Raw genomic sequence first — 20,846 nt, 5'->3', positions numbered from 1 at the left:
CCCGGTCGCACGCCGCCGCCGCTCCACCGCTCTCTGATGGCGCTGAAGAAGACACCGAAGGGCAAGTCGGGCTTCTTCGGCGTGAGGCAGAAGCCCTCTGGTAACTGGGGTGTGGAGTTCTCCGACGGCGGAAGGCATTGGTGGATCAGCACGTACCCCTCCGCCCAAGAGGCCGCGCGTGCCTACGACGTGGCGGTGTGGCGTGCCGAGAGGCCTCGGTCGCACCTCAACTTCCCCGAGATCGAGACTCGGGCGAAAGCGGAGATGCTTGTGCCGCAGGGCATCAACATGAAGGAGATCACGACGAAGAAGAAGAAGACGAAGAAGCCGTCGGTTGTCGTCAGTGCTGGCGAGACCGACGAGGAGGCGATGGCGAGGTTTGCTTGGGAGCATCCGGAGTACGTCCAGGCCGAGCTGGAGTACTACTGGAAGCGTGAGGCGGAGCAGAAGAAGAAGGGGCCGAAGAAGGAGGACGAGGCTGGTCCCCCGACGGTGATCCCCATCGAGTCCTTTCCGAAGGAGGACTGGGCAGACTTCTCGGACGAGGAGGAGGAGGAGGAGGGGTGCGACGACCCGACGAAGGAGGAGTTCTGGGTGCGGTTCCGCAGCTCCGACGATGAGGAGTAGTTTATCTAGTAGTTTGAATAAGTAGTAGTTGAAGTTCACGTATGAAACTATGTTGAATTTGATGTTTGAACTATGTTGAATGGACTAGCAGTATGTCGTTTTAGGAAATTTACATCATCATTTTGGACCATCTATTGGAGTTGCTCTTTTGGACCATCAATTTGGACCATCTGTTGGAGTTGAGCTTTTTTCGGAGATCCAAAACGCACTTTTTGGCGGTCCAAATTTTACATATCCGGTTTTGGACCGCCAAATTTTGGACCATCTATTGGAGATGCTCTTAGTCATTAATTTTTGGGTTAATTATCCTTTTGCCCTTAGTGGTGTCCGTGTGCTCAGTTTTGCCCTCAGATGCGAATTGTGCTCAGTTTTGCCCCTAGTCCGTGTGCACCGACTCGTTCCGTGAACTCTGTCGTCTCCGTCAGGTCAACCTTTTGACTCGGCCCTTACAGGTGGGACCAGGCGGCAAAGACGGCTAATTATATTCAGACCGTTGCACGCGTGGCTTGTGGGACCCAGCAGAGAGCCGTTGCGGGTGTGCTATATAAGCGGGCGACACACAGCGGCGGTGACCATGGCGACAGAGAGCACAGCGGTGACCACGGCAAGAGAGAGAGAGAGAGAGCACGGCGGTGGGAAGCTAGCCATGGAGGGCGCGGCGGCGTAGAGATCCCCTTCGGCTCCGAGCTCCATGTCTTCCTCAAGCTCCCGCGCCACCTCGCGGATGCAGAGCCGGGCGCGTGTGGACATGCCTGTCTTCGTTTGTCTGCGGTGCCGGGCGGGCGTTGTTCGGAGGGTTTCTCACACACCGAGGAACCAGAATCGTTCGTTCTACGTGTGCAGCGAGAATGCGGTAAGAATCGGGGCAATTGCACCATTTTCATGGTCGGGATCTTTGAGCAATGGGTTGATCTGTTTGGTGTTCATGCAGGTGACATGCTTCTTTCTTTGGGTCGATGCTCTGGCCAAGACTCTGATGAATGAAATGCAAGAAGAGCATGAAGAATGGTTGTGCATGCTGCCACGAATGGCAGTGGCCGCAGCACGAGCTCCGGAAGAAGAGATGGAGGGCGAAACACGCACTGACAGAGAGCTAGCTGTTGAGCTTAGGATGTTGAAGAAGAAGGTTAGGAAGCTTGAAGATCAAGCACTACCAATAGCCATTTGCAATTACTTTTGGTCATTTGTAGGTATGGTAATCGCACTGGTTGTAATGTTAAAAATGTATGGAAAGGCATGAATTATGGAGGAATTTGTAAGCTTGAAATTGTATGAGAAATTCACCTAGTTTAAATGTTGGTCAAAGTTGTTTAAATGTTGAAAAAAAGAGAAGAAGCGACCAACATTTAAATATGTTGAAAAAAAGGAGAAGAAATGAGGAATTCAGAAACTTTTGATCAATGAAATGCAGCTCTCTGCTCTGCCTTTCTGTCAAAAAAAGGTTTCTTTGTGGGCCAAATTCAGACCGTAGAGCCAAGTGCAGGCTAGACTAATGGGCCAATTGCATCCAATTAGGCCCATTCGGGGGTTCTCTTGCGTGTTTTTCTGTTTTCTGTTCTGATTTAATTTAGGCAGTAAATCATAATGCTGAAACTTTTTGTGGAAGCTAATTGAATTATTCCAGAGCCAAACAATTAAGCTTAGAATCTTTTTTTGGAGTTGTTAAATAATTAATAGCAATTTAATTACTCCAATTCAAATACACCGTGATTTAAATCAAAGACCAAAATGTCATGGAAAATGTGCCTCAGCTCTGGTAGAGGTTTACACCTGGTGCCAAAATAAATGAACATTTTTTAAGGGCATTACATTGAGAAAAAAATAATTTGTCTACAAAAATGAAGGTGGGAAAATGCACAAAAAATTGGTGCGACTGGGGACTCTTACCCAGGACCGCGTGGTTTCGTGGCGTTTAGGGCTGCGTTGGTAACCGCTAGGACAGATGGAAAGACTTTGACATGGGTAGGGAAGGAAGGTATACATAGTGAGACCGTGAATGTTTGCACACGCGTGAGAGTGGTTTTCCTTTGTTTTGCACTGAAATTTTGGAGGGTTGGAAACATATGTTTGCACTGCCACATGATTTTGGTTAGAGTGGCACTTGGTTTAGGGTTAGAGTGGCACTTGGTTTAGGATTTAAAGGGAATAAATTTGCATGTTAGTTCATGACTTGGTTTTTTTAATGAAAGAGAGGGCTTCTCACCCCCTCCGATTTTCATTAATGAAAACCACAAGTTCTCGAACTTCATGACTTGGTTTAGGGAAGAAATGATATGTTTGGGCACATATATTTTTTAATACACATAATAAACGCTAATAACTTAGATAAGATGCAACACACCGTACCCTTACATTAGGCAATAATAATAAGTTCACGGACACATGAAGAAACATGACACGACACGACACGACATAGAAAAGCAACAAAATAAAAACAAAACATGACGAGCTTGACTCTGGGCTTGAACATCTTCATCTTGACCTCCTTCTTCCACCTTGGTCGCGCGCCCCTTCAACACCGTCTTCAACTTCACACCTCCTCCTCCTCGTCGTAGGGAAGGGAGTGCATCTGGCCTGGAGTGGGGAAGATGCTCTCGTAGTTGGTGTAGATGTTGTACACGTTGAAGAAGATGGCCTCGCAGCCGCACCAAAAGACTTGGCCGAGGAGCTCGCCCGCGTCAAACGGATTGGCGAAGGTGACCGTGAGCAGTAGGAGGATGCCGCCGTGGTCACGAACCTCGTTGAGGGTGAACATCCTAGGCGAGCCCCGTGGGGGGTGGGCATAGCCGGCTCTGAGGAAGGCGCGGGTGAGTTCGACGGAACCCCTCCACCTTGAAATCGCCCACACACGGAGCTCCCTCTCCACGAGCACGCCCGGTGGGTAGCGCAGCTCCGGCACGACAGGCGGACGGTTGAAGGTCGGCCTGTTGAACTCCATCTTCACTTGGTCGCTTAGAGAGGGCTCGGTCGCTTGGGTGTTTGAAGTTGGAGAGAATGGATCGGATCTGGCTTGTGGGTGGGAGAGGAAGAGAGGCACCACATTTATAGGCCTGTGGGTGGGAGAGGAAGAGAGAAAGGATGAGAACGGTGTGTGTGTGAATCCGGACGCGTGTGTGTATCCGTTATGTTTTGCACCCTTTCATTTTTGCACGAAAACGATGCATGATGCGCGTGCTTGCATCTGAATCACTGCATAGCGAAGCTCTTTGACCGGGCCCGTGCATCTGACTCGCTGCTGTAATCTGAACCACTGTCGTAATGGCCTAACTCTGAATCAATACGTGCATGGCCACCTAGCTCACCTCACTCGCCTCGCTAGCCTAGCGCGCCTCGCTCGCCTCGCTCGCATGCATGCACGTCCGCCTCCCGCGCATGCAAACCCACGTCGCCGCCCTTCCCATGCATGGAGGCCTGGAAAGGCTGAGACGGGCAATTTACTGTGGTCTCAGGCCCAGACAACGAGATGGCCCAAAAGTCCATCCAGCGCGCCCGATATTTGTTAAAAAAACAATCTCCCAGCCAATCAGATTGCATCTCGCGGATCGCCCCCCTCCTCCCCGCAGATTCCTTCTAGAAGGGTTAGATCGACGGCGCCGCTAGGGTTAGATGGACGGTCCTTGTTCAGCGCTAGGGTTAGCGGGGTTTGGGAGGGGTTTGGAGCAGTCAAAGCTATGTTTGACCAGATTTTAAATGAGCATAAAAAATTAATAAAAAATTAGAAAAATGAAAAACCTGCGCACATAGTCTTCTTATGTCATATACTAACGATTTAAGTTGATAAACAAGGTTTACATACATTTAAACGATAAGTTCATGTGTATTATGTGATATCTCGAGTATCTCAAACTCTCTTGTATGAAGTGAAGAGAAGTGTTTTGACGAAATGAACATGAAAATTTCAAAAAACTCACCACAGCTTCATTTTGGAGTGACTAAGAAGGATCCAGGCATAGTTTTTCATTTTGATGTTTTAGACTTGTTTAAATCTTGGTCAAAGTTAAGTTTGACCAGAATTCAAATGAGCAAAACAAATTAAAAAAAGATCAAAAAATGGAAAAACCAGCGCACATAGTCTGTATATATAGAATATATGTGTAGGAAAGTTATTTGGCTGATTTAGACAAGGTCGAAAAAAACATTGCTTAGAAATGAGGTCGTTTACCCTACCTTTGGATCCCTCTTTTTAGCACATTTTTCATGAAAATTTCAAAAACCTAACTGTCCTTTAAACCTTTCTGTGAGAAAAGTGGCATTAATAGCCAAATAAGGCCTACAACCTGCCAAAAAACCCTAGCGACAAGCCTCAAAGCAGACAAAAACCCTCCTAAAGCATTCCCTGGTCTTTGTCACTCCCCTGAATGTGTACTCCACGGTGTGGTGATCAATATCTACAATACTACCTGGACTTGTCCTCTCCACTTCATCTTTGAATGAATACAACAATTGAAAACTTTCCTGCCAGTTACCATAAATAGAATCCATAGCATGTTGTTTACCATTGAACAACCTCATGTATGGTAATCTATCTTGAACTTATATTTGATGTTCTTCTGTAATTCCTTTGGACCCACTTGCTGGTTTTCTTTCACCCACTTCTTTATTTCTTCTGCCACCCATCTTGACTTGGCTCTACTGATTGTATCCTTCCTAAGGGTTGATTCTTGACATGTGTGCTTAAAAGGGTTCACTTTGACCTGAACATTAGTGCTATTTCGCATTTTAGATGCGAGCAGCCTCCATGGACAACCCTCAGTCGGATAGTGCACTCTGTAATGTACTTGATCGCTCTTGTCAACTTTGAAAGTACGTTCTACCTTGATGCAGTATGTCACAAGTGCATTTCTACACTCAGTCATGGATGCAAAAACGGTACCTTCTTCCATAAGAGGGTTCAAAGGGTCCCATTCAACAACTGCAAGGTCTTCGTCCTCACCCACCGCGTCATCATCCACACGGACTGCATTGTGAGCCCCATCTTGGTTTTCAGCCCGAGGTGCCCGTCGTAAATTCCGAATAACATCAGAATATAGCTTCTCTTCATCAACCCCAGAATTGTAGTCATCAGGCTCCACTTCAAGGGGGACCCTACTGCAGTTGCCCACACTTGTCGAGCCACCACGTCGCCGTGCACCAACTGAACTGTTCTGGCTAGAGATGCCATTACGACAACTTGGTTCTCCCTGAGATGTTGCACCCGTCATCCTAGGTCCAAATGCCTCCACAAGCACATCAACTTGCAGCCTCACATGCAAATTATCTTTCTCTTTATGCCTAACAAACATGGTAGCCAGCTCTTCATCATTACTAACTGTCACCCATTTCTTTTCCCCATCATAGTATTTGTATACCACTTCATCAAGCAAACCCCAAGGATATTGGCTACAAATTACCTCCCCAAATTGTCTGAAACTCCAATTACTAGCCATTGGCAACCGATAATCGAAACCTCCTTGGTATTTCTTCTTATCCTTTGCATCGAACATGTAGCGGTCCCTTCTAATGTGCACCAAAAAAGCAAACCGCAACTCCATCCTAACCGACGAAAAACAGAGACGCAATCAGCACACTAATTGGGCAAACCTACTCGAATCGACTGTTCAAATGCACAACTAAACTCAATCTAAACAGGAGGCATGACTTACCCCTCGGGAACCTAGTCGTGGACGCGGCGGATCTCGGGCCCGATGCCTGCCTCACCAAATACTCCGGGGTCGCCGCTGCTCGCCATTTCGCCTTAGGGTTCTTCCTCCTAGTTCAAACAGCTCCAGCAGCCCCCCACCTTTGAGCGCTCCGGCCAGGCGCACGGAAGGAGGCAGCGCCGCGGGTCGAGCAGGCGGCGGGCGCCCCACCCGTGGCGTTGCAGGAAGGTGGCGGGCGTCGCAGGTAGCCGTGGAGCGTCGACGCAGGACGGTAGCGGCGGAGCAGGCCGTGTAGCTGGTGGCGGGGCAGGTGCTGGCCGCGACGCAGGTGGCGGCGGCGGCGCAGGACAGCCGGCCGGCGGATGGGCAGAGTGGGCGTCGATTTGGCCGGCTAGAATCCTACGAATGATTTGGGGATTTTGTTGCACGGGCCCACATGTCAGCTCCGGACCCACGTCCACGTGGTCCCACGTGTAAGCTCCGGACCCACAACCACTAACGCCGGCGGACGCAATGGACTCAAATCTGGCCGTTTGGCCTCGTCATAGTAGTTGTGCATGGACTAGGGGCAAAACTGAGCACAATTCGCATCTGAGGACAAAACTGAGCACATGGACACCACTGAGGGCAAAAGGATAATTAACCTTAATTTTTACAATCAACGAATGAAATAATTAAACCCATGTGTCATGGAGGCTTATTTGCATATTTTTAGTTAGAAATTTTATAGAGCGGACGTTCTCTGTGAAGGGTTTTTTGAGCAAACATTTTGTGGTGCATCCAATCCTGCGCGTGAATCTCAAGGGGTGACACGTGGCAATCCTGGTGGCCGTACTGTTCGCTCTTATGAGCCACTCAGCGCGAACGACGCTAACATTCGCTCCATCCATCCCCCTTGGAGAGAACAAGACCTACATCATCGAAGTCCAAAGCATGGCAACTTCTCTGCATAGCATGACAATTATCAAAATATGTGTTGCAATTTCTCTGCGTAACATGGCATTTTTTCTCTTGTAATATGGCAATTCCTGGACATGTGTAGCATCTTTTTTGTCGTACCATGGTAAATCTTTTTGCTATAACATGATAATCTTTTTCTACCAGCATGGCAATAAACGGAAGTGTGGGTAATTTCCTCTTCGATGACATGGCAATTCTCCCTGTTATAGCATGATAGTGCAGTGGTGCAATCAATGATCATGTGGCAAAATTCTACGATGTACCATGGAAAATACTAAACATGGGAATTCTCCTTTCTATATCATGGCATTTTTGTGTTCCACCACATAGCAAACCCAGAACACCTGTCAAGTTTTCTCTATTGCAACATGGCAATTCTCTCTTCACAACACGGTGTAGCATGGTCATTCGCTCTTCATAACCTGGCAATCCTCTAGAGATGTGTGAGGAAGAGGGTGCAGAGCATCGTTTGCTGGCTAGAACCTTTCAGAACGAATGATGTCGTTCATTTGTTTGAGTCACCCAGCCACAACAATTGTTCGCGTCAGGGGCTCAGGGAACCTTCCCTATTGGAGTCTTTGCTAATAATACAATAGCAAAAAAGATATAATACATACAGATGTACGTCCCAACCATATGTAGACACCTCTACGAGTAACACAAATCACAATTCACAAATATCAACTATATGCTCATACTCCTTTTGCAATTTGGCATGTGATATGGCGTGCGTCGGAAGAAATATTGATGACTTAATTAAGAACATACGTTTACATCTGGAAAAGAGTAGAATTTGTGTATCTTTTTTTTTTCTGACTGAACACATGAACAATTTCGGGGCTCGACAATGGTGTCGGTTACGACATGTCGCTCATCTGATGGGTGTGTTGTCTCTGGCCGATTGGTTTGGCACAAAGGCGGTTAGATGGCCCATGCATGGATGGCTTGAGCTACAGTGGCAGCGACCAGATGCATGGCACGAGTAGCAGTGGCGGATCCAATGAGGGTGCCGTGGTGCCATGGCAACCCCTAACAAATTGTGGTTTTTTACCTAGTTTTTTCTATCCTTTTTTTTAGGGTACCTAGTTTTTTTTTACCTAGTATACGCAATAATAATTCGAATTCCATATGTATTAGAGGTATGAAATTGAGCAGCCCATCTATTCCTAAAGCCCACCAGCCCATCTTCACGTTCTTGGGCTGGACTGCCTCAAAAAAAAAAACTAGCCTCCAGACCTAATCGACCCCCTTTGCATCGACAGAACTGAAAGTCTGAAACCTAGCTTCCCTGTGCGTCGGCGGCGTGGTGTTGGGGCAGTGGGCAGTACGCCAGCACCGCAGCAGCGCTGCGGCGGCCGGCGGGGACAGCGATCGTCGCCCAGAGGGCGGAGGCGACCGGCGTGGGCGGCTGCCGGCTGGGCGCGTTTCGGCGTGCTGCCCTCTCACTCTCCGACTCCAATCTCCATCTCTCTCAACCTACAAGGCTTACAACCTGGAGTAAGTACAGTACATCTGTACATTAGAATCTTCCCCTTTGTGATTTTTGATTGAACTGTTGCCTGTGCCCGTGGCCCTTGTGTTGATCCGAAAATTGATGTTCAGCTTTTTTTTTTTGAAACAAGGCAAAAGATTTGCCATTTTCATTAATTAAGAAGAAGGTTTAGACATAAGCCGCAAAGCGGAAAAAAGAAAAGGTCTACTCTCGCGACATAAGTAGGCTCAAATGCTTGGCTCCAGCAAGCGCCCAGAGGCGGGCTTCCTCCTTGATTCTGCTGACGACGATCGTTGTTGGAGCGGCCATGTTGCGAAAAATTCTTGCATTTCGTTCCTTCCAAATTTCCCATGAAACCAGCATCACAACCGAAGCAAGGGCCTTCCTGTGTTGGTCTCCCGCGCCCACAGCCTTGATAGCTCTAACCGAATCCTCATTCCGCCAAGTCAGTAGTGTGTAGTGGTGAATGCCAAGCCAGACGGTGATCTCATTCCAGACTCTACCTGAGAATCGACACTGAAAAAACAGGTGGGCTGCAGACTCTTGCACTTGTTTGCAGAGGGGGCAAAGGCCACAGTTAGGCCATCCCCTTCGCGTCAGTCGATCTGCTGTCCAAACACGGTTTTGAAGGACTAACCAGGCAAAGAATTTGCACTTCGGAGGGGCCCACATCTTCCAAATCGTGGCATTGTTGGTGCTGTATGTTCAGCTTTCATCAGTTGGTTTGCAGAATTTACTGAGACTTGGGCTGCCACTGTTGATTGACAGTTGAGATATGAAGAGAGATAATCCCATAGTGTCTCCATTTCGGAAGCATGAAGAAGCAAAGGTGCAAAAAATAGGACCGTCGTCATCACCGTCTGCTAATGCTCTAGTAGAAGGGCACACTCGGGAAGAGGCAAGGGCTGCTCAATAACAAGTTGTTGGAGTTGGCGACAGATTCGACGAAGGAAGTGCCGAAGTGGACATCAAACTCCTACTCCACCTCCCTGTGCAGCGGAAAGAAGTGGAAATCAAACTACTGTGATGCGGCTATTTTTTGTTCCTTCTGTGCAGAGAAGGACGAATGGAGGTCAGAGGGACCTGATGTCTTGCGTGCCTGCTGTTGGCTGCTATTCCAGTAGGTATATACACTTGTTTTTATTCTCTTGTTATGCAAAATTATGCAAGCTCTTATGCTCAATGTATTGTTTGTTGGCCAAATACTAATTACTTATTATCTCATATCTTGTATGGATGAGCAAATTCAGCTGCAATAAACACCATGAAGGATGTACAAAGTCTCTAGCAGTCAAACAAGGTAACTTCCTTGTATGTTTTTCACATTTTCATAATTGTGGCAATATTTGAATTTGCGATGTTTGCATTACACTTAAGTTCTGAGCTCTGCGTTTTGTTTAGTGGCACCCCCTGTAGTGTAATCCTAGATCCGCCACTGATGAGTAGGATGGCTCCTCGACAGCAGTGGTGGTGTTATAGGCGAGGCGGTAAGACGTCCACCAATCCGTTAGTGCGACTGCCCCCTCTCGTCACCGCTGGCGGGACACTCCTCCCTATGATGTGGTTGGCTAGATGACACCTTTGCGCATGCGCTTCATTTGTGCATGGTTGGGAGGAGGTGTCGGGAGAGACGTCTGGACTCCTCTGGTGGACACCATGGTGGTTCTTTGCGGAGAACTAGCTTCCGCAACTATAAACTATTGGATGATCCGTTTGGAAGATGTTGCTTGGAGCACCGCTTCATGTCCAGAGTGAAAACTAATCGCACCTTCACTGGTTGTCACAACAGTGGTGAAACTTGCGTCATTACCTTGTTGAAGGCACCATCTTCATGCCGATGTTCTGGCCTTCATTGGTTGGTCTTCGCATCCAGATGAAAATCCTTTGTCCTGGCCGTCTCTGGCCGGACATGGGCGATGGTGAGTAGGGCGCTATCTCTTCTTGAAGGCGTGGATGCGGCAGAAGTAAATTTAGTCGTAGGTGCTGCATATCTTGTACTAATAGATTTACCATAGTTATGATTGTCTTGTACTATGTCTGTTAGTTTTTTATGCCTTCACTGCCTTGCACAAACTTTAATAAATTATTGCCGTGTGCGTCTGAGGATGTAGAGGCCGGGAGATTGACACTTCCTTCTCAGAAACAAAGAAAAAATATATACCATTCATGTACAATCCATCTGTACTAAAGAAGACTTTCCAGAGGCTTGGTCTTAATCGAAGTAAATTGGCTGTAAGACATTGAGTTAACCCACCGCTCAGAGTTCGCTATTATCGTCTCACTTAACCATTCGCTCCATGTAAACTCAGAACTCTCTTCGGAGAATCCAAACCAAACAAGCAGCTACACTACAAGAAAATATAGCATTGTTCACCAGATACTTTGGCACCAAGCAGTTTGGTCACAATAGACGTAGTGGTGTACTAATTGCAACAAACTTGCTAGTTTCTTAGTAACCATAAGCCTCCGAGCTGTACGCTCATGGATTTGTACTGAGTGGAGAAGAGCGAAATAGCAACCAAACTCCTGAGCTGCCCCATATATATATCCACAACAGAATGATCTTTCACAAGATCACGAAGTCAGAGGCAAATATGATTAGGCACACCATTACCTTCTTCCTGTTGCTCCTTCTGCTGAGCGCATCACCCACAGATGCCTCACAGGAGGATCAGCTCATGAGGTTCATCGAGTCCACGGCCAAGAAGAGGCAAGCTGACAGGGCCAGTAATCCAGACGTAACCGAGGGACCCGACCCATGGGCCGACGCCAGCAGCTTCAGCCACCTGCCCACGCGTTGCCCGATCCCATTGGCGGGCGCCAAGGCGGCCGACAAGATCACCGCGCTGCCCGGCCAGCCTCCGCGAGTCAACTTCGACCAGTACGCCGGCTATGTCACGGTGAACGAGGAGTACGGCCGCGAGCTCTTCTACTACTTTGTCGAGGCCCCCTACGAGGCGGCCTCCAAGCCGCTCATCCTCTGGCTTAACGGTGGGCCTGGGTGCTCATCGCTGGGGTATGGCGCCATGATGGAGCTCGGCCCGTTCCGAGTGAACCCCGACGGCAAGACTCTGAGGAGGAACAAGCACGCCTGGAACAACCGTAAGTTGTTAAGTGGAGCTGGCTTCTAAGCAGAGTAGATACACTGAACAGATTAGATGTGTGCAGTGGCAAACGTGATCTTCCTGGAGTCGCCAACCGGAGTGGGGTTCTCCTACGCGAGCAACAACTCGGATAATATCAACAAGCGGGGCGACCAGAGAACCGCCGAGGACACATTCGTCTTCCTGCTCAACTGGTTGGAGAGGTTCCCCGAGTACAAGGGCCGCGACTTCTACATCGCCGGCGAGAGCTACGGTGGCCACTACGTGCCGCAGCTCGCCACCGTAATCACCTTCATGAGCGAGCTCCACCGCACCACTTTCATAAACCTCCACGGCATCTTCGTAAGCCTTTCGCATGCGACTTTGCAAAATTATTGCGTTTTTTCCGTAGCCATGCATATGTATGTTTCGTTTGTATTACATCTAGGTCGGCAATCCGATCCTTGACAATTACAAGAATAGCGAGGGGAATCTGGAGTTTCTATGGAGCCACGGGCTGATCTCCGACGAGATCTGGGCCGGGATCCGTGCTAACTGCACCTTCACCCCAAAAGACGACTGGCGGTGGTGCTCCGTGTTGGGGCAGGCGTCCCACATAAGCGGCATCTATCCCCGAAACATATACGACCCGAGGATCTGCCTTCCGTTGGCACGCGAAGGCTATGTAAGATAGATAATGCGATCCATCGGCTAGTCTCGAACTCTCTTTCCCAATAAAAATGGTTCATTTATACGGCTAGTCAGACAGTCACAGTGTTCGCAATTTTTTATTTGCCAGATGGCTGGCTACGATCCGTGCATGGAGTACTACGTCGAGGCATACCTCAACACCGGCGAGGTGCAAGAAGCTCTGCACGCCCGAACCAACACAAATTGGTTAGCTTGCCCAAGAACAAGGTATATGCTCTATCTATCTGCATAATGTTCTGCTGTTACACTCACCTTTTTTCTTTTCTTCTGAGCGCAACACCTTCATTTCTTTCAGCGTCCCCTTCCACTATACCCCTGGCCCAGTTTCCGTGGTGCCAACGATCAGGAGGCTAGTCGAACGTGGGTTAAGCATATGGGTCTATAGGTACTACTATTTTTTTTAAAAGGGGATTACCCCGGCCTCTGCATCAAATAATGCGCACAGCCATATTATTAAGTCTATAGGTACTACTATGCATGCACAATGAGCATCAGCAGAACAAACTATCTAGGTTTCACGTTTTTAACTAGAACGATCATCTTCTCTTCAGTGGCGACTTGGATTCCACATGCTCGATTACCTCGACGAGGTACTCGGTCAAGGATCTCAACTTGCCCGTCACCACACCATGGCGCGCTTGGTACACCCCGGACTTCGAGGTAACATAAATAGACACCAGTAAGAGCTTCAGATATGATCCTGTGATGAAATGGGGTTGTGGTGGCTCATAGGTTGGAGGATATGTTCAGCAGTATGAGGGAGGCTTCACGTTTGCATCGGTGAGGGGTGCAGGCCATCTGGTTCCTAGCTATCAGCCAGAGAGAGCCCTTGTTCTTCTCTACTCTTTCCTCAAGGGCAGGCTCCCACCTGGGTGACGTCCCAAACTGAATTGGGATATTTGGGCACCCACATGTTAATTTACGGTGTGCTCTGATTCGAATATTGGATCTATAAATAAATCGCTGCTTACGCGCGACTATGAGAAGTACAGGTGACAACATATTCAGGCCATAGTCGTATGGTTTAACACTTGTGTGCTGAAAAGGGTTGTATGTTGTTCTCATGAAAAGGATAGAGTGAATAGCACATCTGGTTTGCGCCGGATGAACATCTTTGAATTTTAATCACAGCATGTTTCCGTAATATCTTGTGATCACGAGCAGAATGAAAGCAAGGCAATTCTCTCAGGACTGCATGTAGGAATATCTCCAAATGTTCATCATATGCTAGTTTATACAAGGACATAGGATTTTTTTCTTTTTCTCTATAAAGATACAAGGACATGGGTAAGACATGAAACATGATGATGTTAGGATTTAGTGACCTAATTGTTCTATAATCTTAAAGATGTACGATTTGTGTTGCTAATTATTCGATAGTACTAACGGGTTGTAACTATGTGATCATCGTTCTCATCCTCACAAAAAAAAAACCCCCAAAAAAAATCGTTCTCATCCTCCCATCAAAAGTTAGGACTAGTCCCTAGTAGCAACGGCAGTATGCGCCAAAGTGTAACCTTGGTAAAATACTGTTCTGGCACTGGCAACGTATAATGACACCGGAGTGTACCCATAGGGAAACTCATACAATCATACAGCACAGGGGCAGCATGCCAAATGGTGCTCTCTCCTAACTGTGAGCTGTTCTAAGCTTGCGTACAAAGTATAACTCGACAACATACAGCCTGCATCTGCAGTATTCAATTGAGCAATGGCAACAGACATGTAGTTTTTCTTTCCTTTTTCTTTTTGTCTCAGTACGGTCAGAAGAACTTTTCAAGGCTTCAACACTGACTGATTGATCGCGTCAAAACTTTCTCCTTCCAATCATTGTCACTTATATTACACCTATATAAGCACCTCGAAACACCACTGAAATATCCGTGGACGCGAGGAGTACAGCTGCTAATTTTCTTCAGAAAACATCATGAGGAACACTTCCTTGTGTCTCCTTCTCCTCATCTGCGTGGCCGCGTGGCACGCAGATGCGTCGCAGGAGGCTCGGCTCAGAGAGTTGATCCTGTCCAAGAGGACTAGCACCCATAGCAGTAGCCACAGCGTAGATGAGCCAATGATAGGAGCTACTGCCACCAGTAGCCTCCGAGCCGAGCACTCCGTCTCTGACCAGAGCGATCAGAAGGATGCCGACAGGATCGCCGCGCTGCCGGGGCAGCCGCCCAAGGGCGTCGGCTTCAGCCAGTACTCAGGCTACGTGACCGTCGACGAGAAGAACGGCCGCGCGCTCTTCTACTACCTTGTCGAGGCGGCCACCAACGCGGCGACGAGGCCTCTCGTCCTGTGGCTTAACGGAGGTTCGCCCATGCATACATAGAGATGCACTTGTGTCTCCTTAGGGAATACACATAGCTTCGCTCCTGCGTATAGTGTCAAAAATGATCTTACATTTGGTACGCAGGTCCAGGATGCTCATCCTTCGGCTACGGAGCAATGGGGGAGCTGGGCCCGTTCCGCGTCAACAGCGACAACAGAACCCTCAGCACAAACGAGCATGCCTGGAACAACGGTTAGGGAGGCACAACATTACAACAACCGCTAACGGTTTTCTACCGATGCCCCACACGTGACATGTGAAGGTTTTGATGCTTGTGCAGTGGCCAACGTGCTCTTCCTCGAATCGCCTGCCGGTGTCGGGTTTTCCTACTCCAACACGACCTCCGACTACGACAAGAGCGGAGACCAGAGGACATCGGAGGACGCGTTCCTCTTCCTCGTCAGCTGGTTCGAGAGGTTCCCGGAGTACAAGGGCCGCTCCTTCTACATCTCCGGAGAGAGCTACGCCGGCCACTACGTGCCGCAGCTCGCCGCCACCATCTTGAGCCACAACACTTCCATAAACCTACAGGGTATTTTGGTACGCGCGATTATGTTCAGTTAAGCATACACTTCATAACAGTTAACACATCTCCTAGTGAAGATTGTATAAATTAGCTTGTGGATCTCTACTTGGTTAGGTTGGCAACCCATACCTTGATGATAACATGAACACGAAAGGGGTTATCGACTTCTTGTGGAGCCACGCCGTGATATCAGACGAGGTGTACGCCAACATCACCAAGAACTGCAATTTCAATCTGTCGGATGGTAACGCATGCTCTGACGCCATGGCCGCGTATGATACTGCCAACACTCTCCTCTTCGACATTTACGGACCTGTTTGTATCGACGCACCCGACGGAAAATACTACCCCAGCCGCTATGTAAGATATATCTTGGAGTACATCTTTTCTGATAGTGGCAAATTATATGCACGTAACACACTTCCTTTGTATACCTAATTTCTGAAGAAAAATCATCCTCTCTAAATTGTGCAGGTGCCGGGGTATGATCCATGCACCGGCTACTACATAGATGCTTACCTCAACGATCCTGAGGTGCAAAAGGCTCTACATGTTAGAACGACCAAGTGGGCAGGCTGCACGTAAGAGTTAGCTTAATTGGGGCCAAGATAAATACTCTTGTGAGCATCCACTCACTCCACTTACCACTACTGTGATTGTGCAGGGACTTGCACTGGAAAGATTCATCGGCGTCCATTGTGCCAACGCTCAAATGGCTCATGGGCCACGGGCTGCGTGTGTGGTTGTTCAGGTAGGTAACATGCCAACCCCAGGCTGAACTGCAACTGCAAGCACGCATCTAACATTGCCAAAGTGTGTGGGTAACAAATAGTAATATGTTTTCAGCGGCGATTTCGACTCCGTGTGCCCATTTACCGCCACAAGGTACTCCATCCATGACCTTGGCGTCGCCATCACGGAGCCGTGGCGCCCATGGACCGCGAACAAAGAGGTAAAGCATGACTACATGTTCTAGTCAGTTTTCACTTGTTTGTTTGTACTGACTGATGACACTGAAATTTTTTGCAGGTTGGAGGGTATGTTCAAGCATACACGGGCGGTTTGGTTTTTGCATCTGTGAGGGGCGCTGGTCATCAGGTCCCTTACTTCCAGCCTGAGAAAGCTCTGATATTGTTCAGCTCGTTCCTGAAAGGAACACTTCCACTCTATGAAAAGGGGCAGTAGTATATGGACCCAAGTAAGAACTGTCGTGTCATGCATCCAGATATGGTGTTGCCTTACTTAGGAGCTTCTTTTTTTCTGTCTTTTGCCTCTTCAAATGGAGATGGGCTCTTGAATGTATCCTTGGTGTTTGTTTCTCAATGCAGAAGATTATAACTGGCTGTTGGTTAGGTATGAGAATAGACAACAATTTTAAGCGGAAAAACATTATACCTCTCAACAATTAGGGACACCCGGAAATGGCACTTCAACCTCTGCACCCAAAAATGCCCCAAATGCAATTTGTTACAAAGTTGATGCAGGAGTTGTGCCATAGGAGGAAACAAAACAACAAGTTACATAAAGTGAGGAAAATTGAGCATTACATAGTTTGTTATCAAACCTCCATTTAAACCAAAACTACAACATCCTGGTTCTAACCTCTGGGGTTGTGGAATTTGATGGTCGGTAAACTATACTGTATTAATTATGCAGTGAAGATGATTACGATTAGGAACGACATGTTTTTGGCGGGAAACATAGGGTGCAAAGGTTGAATCAGACTGCATCTTTGTAGTGAAATCAGTGCAGCGAACAGATGATATCTCGGTCCGGATGTGGCAATCATCAAGAAATTGGCCATTGACTTTGCGGAAGTATCTTAGGGCGGCATCTTCAACGCCGATCCTCAAACCGTCCGGACCACGTGGTCCGGACGTGTTGTGCCATCCGATGCGGGCCTATATCGGTCCGCTGAGCGGTTCGGAAATGCTTTCTCCCGCAAAGTGGAGACAAAGTAGGGAGGGAAGTGCGCGTTAATTTGGGTGCGTTCCGTGTTTCTTTGGCCGGTCGATGGTTTGCATGTTTTCTATGCCTGCCCGGTGTCCACCGTTGGCTCCACCCTGTTGCCTCTTATATTCGTCGCTTGGGTTAGCGATGAGGTCGTGTCGGTCCATTGGTTGGTGGAATCGCAACGGTCGCTCCAAGGTGCATCAGGACCATCAGTGCGGAAAGCAAAGTCCACATTCGAGGAAGCGTGCTAGTACCCTTGTATGGTCCGGGCTCCCGCCTGCTGCGGCATGGACATCGGCGGCGACCGAATTCGTCGGGCCGAGGAGCGCCGGCAAGAACCCCCGGGCCACGTATTGGTTCGTATTAATCGTCTTTTTTGTGGAATTGTTTTGAAAGGAAGAAAATGGTATGATGATTTGGACGTATGCCACGTGTCCCGGGAGCACCGATGGGAGCAAGGCGCGGAAGCAGGCAAGCCATGCCCGTGTTTAATTGCGCAAAAAAATCTTATCGAATCATCTAGTTAATACATCATGGCATAAAAGGGGAAATAGTAATACACATTATTGTCTTGCCTACACAAATCGTATACTACTCAAGGATCACAATATTGTCATCAATGAATTCTAGGGGGTAGGAAGATATGGCATACTTAAAAAGATTCTAGCGCATTAAAACACATTAAATGTGCATGGATTACTCAAACAAATTGTTCGGGACCATGTTACAATTTCTCTATATATGAACTCCAACCACGAATCCATCTTCATCATTTTAGCTACAGAGTTACTCATTTTACCATAGCAGACTATGAGGAACACCCCCTTGGGTCTGCTCCTCCTCGTCTGCGTGGCCGCGTTGCACGCAGATGCATCGCAAGAGGCTCAGCTTAGAAGGTTCATCCGGTCTAGACGGAGCAGTAGCAATGCCAACAACATAGATGAACCAAAGGTAGGAATCACTACCACTACCAGTAGCCTCAGAGAGTACTCTGTCCATGACCTGGCCAATTTGAAGGCCGCCGATAAGATCCATGTGCTGCCGGGGCAGCCTAGCGGCACCATCGGCTTAAATCAGTACGGCGGGTACGTGAGCGTCCACGAGAAGAACGGTCGAGCGCTCTTCTACTACTTCGTCGAGGCAGCCAGCGACGCGGCCGCGAAACCACTCCTCCTATGGCTCAACGGAGGTTAGTTTGTTACGATCAAAATGCTTTCAATTCAGTTGTTGAACCTTTGAGTGCTCTGTGATGATAGATACTATCAATGCTTACATGGTGCACGCGCAGGTCCTGGATGCTCATCGCTTGGCTACGGAGCGATGATGGAGATGGGCCCGTTCCGCGTGAACAAGGACAAGAGAACTCTCAGCGAAAACCCGCATGCCTGGACCAAAGGTAAGGCGCTGCACGCAACTGAACTAGAACTACAACCGATTATCCGATCCGACTTGTGAGATCCTTGCAGTTGCCAACGTGCTCTTCTTGGAATCGCCTGTCGGTGTTGGGTTTTCGTACTCCAACACGACCTCCGAATACGACTTGAGCGGGGACAAGAGGACGGCCGACGATGCGTTTGTCTTCCTCCTTAACTGGCTCAAGAGGTTCCCGGAGTACAAAGGCCGCCCCTTCTACATCTCCGGGGAGAGTTACGCCGGCCACTATGTGCCGCAGCTTGCAGCCACCATCCTCGGCCACAATCTCAAGAGTAGTACAAGAACTTCCATAAACCTACGGGGTATCCTGGTACGAGTCATTAATTGATTATTAATAATAGTTACTCCAGTCCATTCCTTGCGTTTTAATTTTTTCCTGATTCAGATGTATATAGACAGATTTTAGTTTGTTTGTTTATTCATTTTGGTTGGTACGTAGTCCATATTAAAATATCCAAAACATCTTATATTTACAGACAGAGGGAGTATTACAAAGTTTCATTCTATTTATTTAAACAGTATAGTGAGTGCATCTCTGTTTTGGTTAATTAGGTCGGCAACCCGTACCTTGATGCCAATATGAACGATAAGGGGAAAGTTGACTATCAGTGGGGCCACGGATTGATATCAAATGAGGCGTGGGCCAATATCACCGAGAACTGCCATTTAGACAAGCCAGGCTACACAGCATGCGTTGAAGATATGATCTATGGCACTCATGCTAACATCGATCCCTACGACGTATATGAACCGGTTTGCATGGAAGGGCCAACTGAAACACAGTACCACAGCCGCTATGTAAGAGAGCGCCACTGAATTATAAAGAGCCACACACCTACTACCTTGACAAAATACGTTTTGCTCTAAATTTTGCAGATACTACCGAGGTCGTATGATATTTGCAGCGATCGTTACATATTCGTGTACCTCAATGATCCTCGGGTGCAGAAGGCTTTGCATGCTAGATCGCAAGAGTGGCAACTCTGCTCGTAGGATTTCTTAACTGGGATCGAAGAAACTACTCCCTCTGTTTTATAATATAAGAGCGTTTTTTACACTAATGTAATTAAAAAACGCTTTTATATTATGAGACGAAGGGAGTACAAAATACGTACGATTTGCAGCAAAATAAACTGCGCTTAACTAACGCTCTAGTATTTTTGCAGCTCACTCAATTGGATGGATGCACCGGTCTCGATGGTGCCGACGCTCAAATGGCTGATAGAGCACCACCTGCCCGTGTGGCTGTACAGGTAAGTATATATATGCATCTGGTCGTCTGGTCTGCCAGAGAGTGTGTGTGTGTGTGACGGAGAGATGTGCGTTTTCAGCGGCGACTTTGACTCCGTGTGCCCGTTCATCGCCACGAGTTACACCATCAAGGACCTCGGCCTCGACGTCACGGAGCAATGGCGCCCGTGGATGGTAAAGGATGAGGTAGAATATTGATCATGCATCGCTACGTGTCCTGATTTGCCTGCAAGTCTTTGCTCGTTGCCACTCTGATAATCCTGCCGTGCTTTTCTTGCAGACTGGAGGGTTCGTTCAGGGATACACGGGTGGGTTGGTGTTTGCAACTGTGAGGGCAGCCGGGCACGCGGTCCCGTCCTACCAGCCCGAGGCAGCGCTCGTGCTGGTCAGCTCCTTCCTGAATGGAACGCTTCCCCCGCGTGACGAGGGTGCATGAACGCTTCCTGAATGGAATGCTTGAGCACCGCACACTGGGCGCCATGCAAGGTGCTGCCATGTACTCTCTCTGTACTGAACTATTTGTCGTTAGGGAAAACTAGTATAAGTTCCCTAGCCACAAGTATTGTGATACAGAAAGAGTAGTATCATATTACCCCCTCCTTTTCGGTTTATAAGATTTATCTTAAAATTTTAATTTTCTTATTTTATAAGTCTCAATTTGGTTGTTCCTTATCACATGTTCAGATTTTAAGGTGCAATAAATCATTGCATGCAAGTATTAAGAGAGAATTGACCAATGCATGTACTTTATACATGCATGTATTGCAATTAATGCATTGGTAAACACAATTTTTAAGGAAAACAAGCGCATTAATTGATTGGTTTTGCAAACTACAAA

The 20,846-nt window shown here is 47.9% G+C and overlaps 4 protein-coding genes and 1 long non-coding RNA gene across 6 annotated transcripts; all 5 read left to right on the top strand.

Moving 5' to 3' along the window:
- The first annotated feature begins 36 nt into the window (after positions 1–36).
- LOC123126344 (ethylene-responsive transcription factor ERF073-like) lies at positions 37–627 on the top strand. Its single transcript, XM_044546699.1, has one exon. It carries the CDS (start codon positions 37–39, stop codon positions 625–627), a length of 591 nt encoding a protein of 196 aa, XP_044402634.1.
- A 7,864-nt stretch (positions 628–8,491) lies between these two features.
- Positions 8,492–10,019, top strand: LOC123121765 (uncharacterized). Its single transcript, XR_006459842.1, has 3 exons — positions 8,492–8,723; positions 8,849–9,842; positions 9,969–10,019. It is a non-coding gene; the product is annotated as an uncharacterized lncRNA (long non-coding RNA).
- A 5-nt stretch (positions 10,020–10,024) lies between these two features.
- Positions 10,025–13,637, top strand: LOC123121762 (serine carboxypeptidase 1). Of its 2 annotated transcripts, none has more exons than XM_044541807.1 (7): positions 10,025–11,820; positions 11,887–12,164; positions 12,250–12,486; positions 12,601–12,719; positions 12,808–12,897; positions 13,064–13,172; positions 13,266–13,637. In XM_044541807.1, exons 1-7 carry the CDS (start codon positions 11,277–11,279, stop codon positions 13,386–13,388), a joined length of 1,500 nt encoding a protein of 499 aa, XP_044397742.1. In that variant the 5' UTR covers positions 10,025–11,276; the 3' UTR covers positions 13,389–13,637. The 2 variants fall into 2 exon arrangements, with proteins under 2 accessions (XP_044397742.1, XP_044397741.1); XM_044541806.1 differs by having other exon boundaries at positions 13,245–13,637.
- Positions 13,638–14,354: 717 nt separating this feature from the next.
- LOC123121763 (serine carboxypeptidase 1-like) lies at positions 14,355–16,675 on the top strand. The gene is made up of 8 exons (XM_044541808.1): positions 14,355–14,824; positions 14,929–15,036; positions 15,125–15,384; positions 15,485–15,730; positions 15,845–15,951; positions 16,035–16,121; positions 16,217–16,322; positions 16,400–16,675. The coding sequence occupies exons 1-8, from the start codon at positions 14,440–14,442 to the stop codon at positions 16,553–16,555; spliced, it is 1,455 nt and encodes a 484-aa protein (XP_044397743.1). The 5' UTR covers positions 14,355–14,439; the 3' UTR covers positions 16,556–16,675.
- Positions 16,676–18,114: 1,439 nt separating this feature from the next.
- Positions 18,115–20,597, top strand: LOC123124925 (serine carboxypeptidase 1-like). The gene is made up of 8 exons (XM_044545474.1): positions 18,115–18,512; positions 18,612–18,719; positions 18,790–19,067; positions 19,310–19,555; positions 19,634–19,746; positions 19,924–20,010; positions 20,089–20,194; positions 20,289–20,597. Exons 1-8 carry the CDS (start codon positions 18,134–18,136, stop codon positions 20,442–20,444), a joined length of 1,473 nt encoding a protein of 490 aa, XP_044401409.1. The 5' UTR covers positions 18,115–18,133; the 3' UTR covers positions 20,445–20,597.
- Positions 20,598–20,846: the final 249 nt, after the last annotated feature.

Source organism: Triticum aestivum, chromosome 5D, assembly GCF_018294505.1.
Source record: "Triticum aestivum cultivar Chinese Spring chromosome 5D, IWGSC CS RefSeq v2.1, whole genome shotgun sequence".
NCBI classification, from domain to species: domain Eukaryota; kingdom Viridiplantae; phylum Streptophyta; class Magnoliopsida; order Poales; family Poaceae; genus Triticum; species Triticum aestivum.
Note: the sequence above shows the minus strand (reverse complement) of the source record. Positions and strands in the feature narration are given on the sequence as shown.

What these genes read in the sequence shown, in the direction of transcription:
- LOC123121763 (XM_044541808.1), top strand. Translation starts at nt 14,440, where the DNA reads ATGAGGAACACTTCCTTGTGTCTCCTTCTCCTCATCTGCGTGGCCGCG. An exon ending in TAAACCTACAGGGTATTTTG is followed by an intron (nt 15,385 to 15,484) that starts GTACGCGCGATT and finishes CTACTTGGTTAG; the next exon opens with GTTGGCAACCCATACCTTGA. An exon ending in ACCAAGTGGGCAGGCTGCAC is followed by an intron (nt 15,952 to 16,034) that starts GTAAGAGTTAGC and finishes GTGATTGTGCAG; the next exon opens with GGACTTGCACTGGAAAGATT.
- LOC123121762 (XM_044541806.1), top strand. Translation starts at nt 11,277, where the DNA reads ATGATCTTTCACAAGATCACGAAGTCAGAGGCAAATATGATTAGGCAC. An exon ending in TAAACCTCCACGGCATCTTC is followed by an intron (nt 12,165 to 12,249) that starts GTAAGCCTTTCG and finishes TATTACATCTAG; the next exon opens with GTCGGCAATCCGATCCTTGA. An exon ending in GGTACACCCCGGACTTCGAG is followed by an intron (nt 13,173 to 13,244) that starts GTAACATAAATA and finishes GGTGGCTCATAG; the next exon opens with GTTGGAGGATATGTTCAGCA.
- LOC123126344 (XM_044546699.1), top strand. Translation starts at nt 37, where the DNA reads ATGGCGCTGAAGAAGACACCGAAGGGCAAGTCGGGCTTCTTCGGCGTG.
- LOC123124925 (XM_044545474.1), top strand. Translation starts at nt 18,134, where the DNA reads ATGAGGAACACCCCCTTGGGTCTGCTCCTCCTCGTCTGCGTGGCCGCG. An exon ending in TAAACCTACGGGGTATCCTG is followed by an intron (nt 19,068 to 19,309) that starts GTACGAGTCATT and finishes TTGGTTAATTAG; the next exon opens with GTCGGCAACCCGTACCTTGA. An exon ending in CAAGAGTGGCAACTCTGCTC is followed by an intron (nt 19,747 to 19,923) that starts GTAGGATTTCTT and finishes GTATTTTTGCAG; the next exon opens with CTCACTCAATTGGATGGATG.